This window comes from Chanos chanos, chromosome 15 (genome assembly GCF_902362185.1).
Source record: "Chanos chanos chromosome 15, fChaCha1.1, whole genome shotgun sequence".
Taxonomy (NCBI): domain Eukaryota; kingdom Metazoa; phylum Chordata; class Actinopteri; order Gonorynchiformes; family Chanidae; genus Chanos; species Chanos chanos.
This window is the reverse complement of record NC_044509.1, coordinates 16,139,884-16,146,639: the sequence shown is the minus strand read 5'-3', so window position 1 is coordinate 16,146,639 and position 6,756 is coordinate 16,139,884. Positions and strand designations below refer to the sequence as shown.

General features: G+C 41.4%; 1 protein-coding gene across 1 annotated transcript; it reads left to right on the top strand.

Annotated features, from left to right (window-relative positions):
• Positions 1–362: 362 nt before the first annotated feature.
• On the top strand, positions 363–6,499 carry tmprss2 (transmembrane serine protease 2). Its single transcript, XM_030792438.1, has 13 exons — positions 363–412; positions 1,763–1,937; positions 2,069–2,161; positions 2,364–2,480; positions 2,925–3,054; positions 3,330–3,440; positions 3,678–3,721; positions 3,940–4,111; positions 4,305–4,474; positions 5,119–5,214; positions 5,533–5,675; positions 5,934–6,086; positions 6,212–6,499. Exons 1-13 carry the CDS (start codon positions 398–400, stop codon positions 6,218–6,220), a joined length of 1,428 nt encoding a protein of 475 aa, XP_030648298.1. The 5' UTR covers positions 363–397; the 3' UTR covers positions 6,221–6,499.
• Positions 6,500–6,756: the final 257 nt, after the last annotated feature.

Genomic DNA, 6,756 nt, shown 5'->3' with positions numbered 1-6,756 from the left:
AGCTGGAAAAACCAATGGGTTAAGTCGACACAACAGTAAGGGTGTGGTCCCGGCTGTTAATTACTGAACACACACAAACACACAGAGAATGGACTCAGAAGGTCCTGACAGATTATACTTTGTGACTAACAGGTGACTCGCTCTCAGGTATGTATGAAAATAAAAACGACAACAAAAACAATCCGTCTGTAAAAAACAGAAGTTTTGTAGGTAGTTCTACTGAGCTTTGGTCCTTGGGTCATACGATGCTTTGTACGCGTTTCACAATGAAGTAAAAGATTTGTTATACTACAAATACGTGAACTGTCTGGATCACCGAAACTGATTCTTTTTCTCCTTCAGTTTTTACTGCTTTGAACGCCGAAGATTTATTTATTTTTTTAACTGAAGAACAGAAATGAAAAACAATAAGGTAACTCACCTTTCATTACTGTTTCCACTTTCTGTCAGGTTTGTAACCTTGATAGACTACATTGTTAAAGTGAATTTATACTGAGTAAAACTACATTTGAAATAACTGCATTCATGTTCGGTAGTGTTTTACAGAGCCTCTCTACAATCTGTGTTTGCTGAGTTTCACAATACTAACATTCTTGACCAGCAGTAGAGTAGAGATCTAAGCATAGAGTCCAATGATCAAACCAAACACGTAAAGACAGCTGCATTAGACTGAGTTTTTGTTAAGAGTCAGAATATGTGAAAAATAGTTTAGAAACATTAAATCATTCTTTGTGTGACAATATTATACATAAACCTAAATATACACCCTCTGAGGACTTTCTTAGTCTGGGGAAATTGTAGACATATGTAGACATAACCCACAAAATCTGAAGGCAAGTTTCAGAAAAGACTGTATTTCTCATTGTGGGCTTTACTTTCACACCAAATCTCCTAAGCCTGGCTTAGATCTTTTCTCAGACTGATGAATTTTTCTATAACCGGGTTAATGTCATTTCTAAAGAAGAAAACTAATGTTAACTAATGGTAGTTCTAAAGAAAAGACACAAAACACTGGAGGACTGTCAGAGCAGTCTGTTCTCGGTCAACGTCTCTGTGTTTTTCCACAGAGATGGATAATCTTGCGGGCACCGCGTCCACCTCCATAGCGACATATACAATAAACCTTCACATACATATATTGGTCAACCATTAATCTCACATTGTCAGCCTGATTAAAATGAACGGGGAAAAGCAGCTTTCATTGTTATAACTTCAGATAAACAGACAGACTCGGCGTCTTAAATTAAGTACAACAGTTTCACGGTAGAGTAACAATTTAACATCTTTAAAGGGAAGATTTCGAGTACTGTTTCAGACTGAATCGTTTATCATTTGACAAAGATGTGACTGATACTATTTGCTTCATTTAACACATACATAACCCCATTCATGACCTTGTATAGAACCTCTAAACTGGAACATGGTTTTATTTTTAATTACATGAAATCCTGGATTAAGCTTAACGAGGCACATTAAAAAGGACGGGACAGACTTTTATTAGAAAGTCAAGTAAACTTTGGCTGAAAGAAAACCCAAAGCCCTCCACATTCCATGATGACAAACTTCAGTTGCCCTCATGGAGCAATTAACAAATGAATGACTAACAAACTCAGTGAGAAATCAGTTAGACTTCTCAAGACTCAATGAATTACTTTCTTTAATCATTCCATCTCCAATTTCCTGATGAATGGTATCCCTCCAGACTGAGGTACCTAAGCTGACCTGGTTTAAAAAGTCCTGAGACATCTACTTCCCTTTACAGAGGCCAGAAAATCCTTATTACGTAAACTACGGCTTCCAAAACAGAGAGGAGCGGCCTCCAGCGTACGCTCCTCCACCACAGGGGTATCCGTCTGTACCTCAGTATGCTCCTCAAACGATCAACACTCACCACACAGCGACTCCTGGACCTCCACACTCCTCTACTGCTGGCAAAGGTATCCAGCCACTGCACCACTCCAATACGCACGACACAGACCTGCGTTCTGACCATGCAATCCAACAGATGGATATCTCTCTGATTTTACTGTTCTTTTTTTGAATTCATTCATTTATTTATTTTTCACAGGGGTTAAAAAGAGTCGAACGAAATGCATCGTAGCCACGATTATTGCCGTTTTAGTTCTTCTCGCAGTGGCTGCGGTGCTGGTTTGGTATTTCGGTATGTATCCTACACCGCAAACTGTACGCTTTGTCACTGAGTGTTTCTGTGTTTGTCAGACGATTTACATAAGCCTTTTCACAGCTTTTTACAGTGTATTTACAACCCCTTCACTCAGATTAACTTGTCTACCCACGGCCTATAACACTGTGGTTTGTTTGTTTGTTTGTTTGTTTGTTTGTTTGTTTGTCAACCACCACAGTATGGTACAAGTGTTCCTTTGGAATGTTGTGTGGTGAGGGCGGCGCGTGTGTCAGCTACTCTCAGTGGTGCGATGGGAAACGAGACTGTCCTTCAGGGAGGGACGAAGCTCACTGCTGTAAGAGCCCAGGGCTTTAGACATGTCAGAAATGCCGCTGTACTCCAAAAATTCACTCTGCCCTTCTCCCATCCATGTCTGTAACTCCCAGCTGATCAACCTCAACAGTTGCACAGCACTTACTTAAATATATATACATATATATATACACACACACACACACACACACACTTACTCCATACCAGGCAAAAGAGAATCTTGCTAAACGTAGAAAGGTTGTGTGAGGGCAGTGATGTACACACATACACACACACACGTGTATATAAATACTATATACTATATATATATATTTATATTTATATATATGTGTGTGTGTGTGTGTGTATATCACTGCCCTCACACAATCTATATATATATGCCCTTTGTGATTCTTAAGAAAGGAAGACAGAAAACAAATGAAATGCAGTTTCTTGACTGAACGTTTTCTTCTGTTTCGTTCTCTAGTTCGCCTGTACGGGTCAAGTTTCCTCCTGCAAGCTTTCTCACCAAAAGACCAGACATGGAAGCCCGTTTGCTCTGAGGGATGGAGTGATCGTTTTGGGAGAGCAACATGTCAGCAGATGGGATATGACGGGTACTGTACTCACTGCTTTTACAGTTTATCATCTTCTTCAGCTCCATCCTGTCCATCAGAACCCCAAAAAGCCCCCACCTGCTTCCACTTCTGCACTTTAATCCCCCCCCCCCCTCAAATTCCATACACTTCTGTTTGAATAACTTCATCAACAGAGGACAAACTTTTTGCAAAATTCCTCATAATACAAGAAAGGTGTTGGCTGAATTTGTTAATGTCACGGCTATGACGGACAGGAAACCAGAGTGATGTGTTGTTTGTTTTTGACTTCTCAGGAATGAGTATGTGTCGTCCGGGACAATTAATGCAGCTTCAGATAACAGCTACATGAAACTAAACTCTGAGAGTTATACAGCAGGTCCTGTGTATGAGTATCTTGCTGACAGGTGTGTCACAAAAAAAAAAAACCCAAACCCTTCACTCTGTATTGATGACATACTACATACACACACATCATCTGAGTTTAAAACACTTGTTTTTCCAATGATGTTTTAGTATAGGGCGCACAGTAATTCATTGCCTTGTTGAGACCTGTGACTGTGAGTATCAGGTGTGTCAGCTGATTAATGGTATGGACTTGGTCAGCCCTGTTAAGACGTCCTGTGCTTCTCTGCCCCTTTCAGTGAGTCATGCACGGCTTACGGAGCAGTAACACTGAAATGCATAGGTAAGCCATTCCTTCATCTGTGCATTGTCCCTTCAGCAGAGCAAACAGGAGTAAGTGCAAGAGGGAGAGAGAGAGAGAGAGAGGGAGGGGAAAGAAAGAGGGAGGGGGAGAGAGAGAGAAATGATACATGACAAACATGTGGGGTTATAAAAGCTGACTCATTAGCTTATCTGGATCCTCTGTGACGTGTCATGAGAAAACCTCTTGTTCGTCACCAGCCTGCGGCACTATGGTGTCCAGTCCCAGGACTCGTATCGTCGGCGGTAATGAGGTAGCAGGAAACGGGGCGTGGCCCTGGCAGGTCAGCCTGCACGCGCGGTCCAGACACGTCTGCGGAGGATCGATAATCACAAATCGATGGATCCTGACGGCTGCTCACTGTGTTGAAGAGTAAGCACAGCACACTGAAATCATAAAAACTGCTGAGAGAAAGTGTTATCAATTATACATTTATATAACATCAGTTATATACACACACACACACATATGCATACATATACACACACACACACACACACACACATACATATACATGCATACACACACACTCATCTTTGGGTGCGTGTTGCTCTTTGTGCTGCAGCATCTCCAGGCCTGAGGAGTGGACCGTGTATGCTGGCTATCTCTACCAGTATGAGATGACTCCCAGCAGAGGCTACTCAGTGGAACGCATCATCTCTCACCAGTATAACCCCAACACAGACGACAACGACATCGCCCTGATGAAACTCACACGGTCACTCCAATTTAGTGGTAAATAAAGTCGATTTCACACACACACACACACACACACACAAAAGTTTCCCTCCTTTAACATGTTCCTGTGTAGTATGAACGAGGAAATCCTTGAACACACACAGCTTTTCGTGGCACCATAAAAAAAATGTAAAAAAACCCAAAAACATATTTAACCTATTGGTTCAATTAGGAACCAGCTCTTCCACGCTGCAGTATTCTTCCATCATGCTTTTACATAGTAGGAAAGCAAAATAACTCTAACATGTGGTCGTCTCCAACTGAATCTTTCTTCATCACGAAGTAAAACCGTGTCCCCGTGCCCCTGTGTGGTTAATTTTTGTGTTTTGTTTTTTTTAGATAGTGTACGACCTGTGTGGTTAATTTTTGTGTTTTGTTTTTTTTAGATAGTGTACGACCTGTGTGTTTAATTTTTGTGTTTTGTTTTGTTTTTTTAGATAGTGTACGACCTGTGTGTTTAATTTTTGTGTTTTGTTTTGTTTTTTTAGATAGTGTATGACCTGTGTGTTTAATTTTTGTGTTTTGTTTTGTTTTTTTAGATAGTGTATGACCTGTGTGTTTAATTTTTGTGTTTTGTTTTGTTTTTTTAGATAGTGTACGACCTGTGTGTTTAATTTTTGTGTTTTGTTTTGTTTTTTTAGATAGTGTACGACCTGTGTGTTTGCCGAATGCGGGTCTGCACTTTGTAGCTCCTCAGACGTGTTACATTACAGGCTGGGGGGCAGTTATGTTTGGAGGTATGGCACTTGTTTCAAACAATTTCAATCAGATGAAGAGAGCACAGTGATACAGCTAAAGCGACCAAACCTACAGACGCACATTACAACATATCACTACAGCTTTTAAACCATGTATAAAACTGTTTGCTACGTTACTGTGAAATTTGGCATTATTAAGAGCATTTGAGAAATGATCAGGACAGGCTTCTTGTCTTATCCTGTTTTCAGGGTTTTCAGGGTTTTTAGTCTGTTAAAACAGATGGAATCTTTAACCTAAACCTGTTGAAGTAAAAGTGAGATTATTTGTTGGTTTGTTGTCTGGCTCAAACCCTAAAGGGAGCGCTACGCAGGAGCTCCGAGAGGCCCGGGTCAACCTCATCGACAGGACGGTCTGTAACGGTCGGCAGGTCTACAATGGACTCATCACCCCATCAATGATCTGTGCTGGCAGACTGCAGGGTGGAGTGGACTCCTGTCAGGTTGTACACACACACAGCTATACAACCCACCCACTCACTCACACACACACACACACACAGCTGAACAACCCGCGCGTGCACGCACACACACACACACACGCACGCACGCACGCACGCACGCACGCACACGCGCGGCTATACAACCCTCTCTCACACACACACACACACACACACACACACGGCTATACAACCCACACACAGAGCTTGCAGACAAATGCTCAAACCTTAAATGTGACATAATTTTGCGTGTGCGTACAGGGGGACAGTGGAGGACCCCTGGTGACACAGGAAGATTCGCTGTGGTGGTTGGTGGGTGACACCAGCTGGGGTGACGGCTGTGCGTTCGTGAACAGACCTGGAGTTTACGGGAATGTATCCTACTTCCTGGACTGGATTTACGAACAAATGCAGGTAAGAGCCCAACACACGACGCCCGGCTTTAGATTTCTGACAGTGCGGTGACGTGAGTGGGATTTTGACAAGGTGGAAGGATGGCTAATGATGATGATCATTTTTTTTTTTTAATTTCATTGCAGAATTATTAATTGGTCCTGCGAAGACGCTGGCTGCCTTTCCATAAATTCTCTGTCGATTTTCAGGGAGCGCTGTCATGTTATGAAAGCATTAAGACCTTATATCTGAGGACAAAGTCAAAGTGAATGATCAAGTACTTAACTCTTTTGTATTGTCACTGGGGCACTGTTGTGCCATTTTTCTCTCTCTCGCTCTCTTTTTTTACTGTTTACTTTAATACTGTTATTGAATCATTTTTCCATCAAATATTTATGGGCAAAAATGAAATGAATAAAGTTGATATTTTTTAATTCTCTTTGATACCTGAATATTTTAGACAGCACGATACGTCTTCTTCCGTGCATAAGTGTTCCATTACTGACTGGAACTTTTTGTTTGAATATTAATGTGTTCCTTGTAAACGTCATTCATGCATACTTTCTTTTGTATGGACCTTCATTTAAAACACTATCTCAAGACACACATCAAATTCAAATATTTAACTCAGTGCCGAGAACAAAAAGGCCCGTAACGCTGGAGTCAATGATTGACGTGAAACCCAACACCT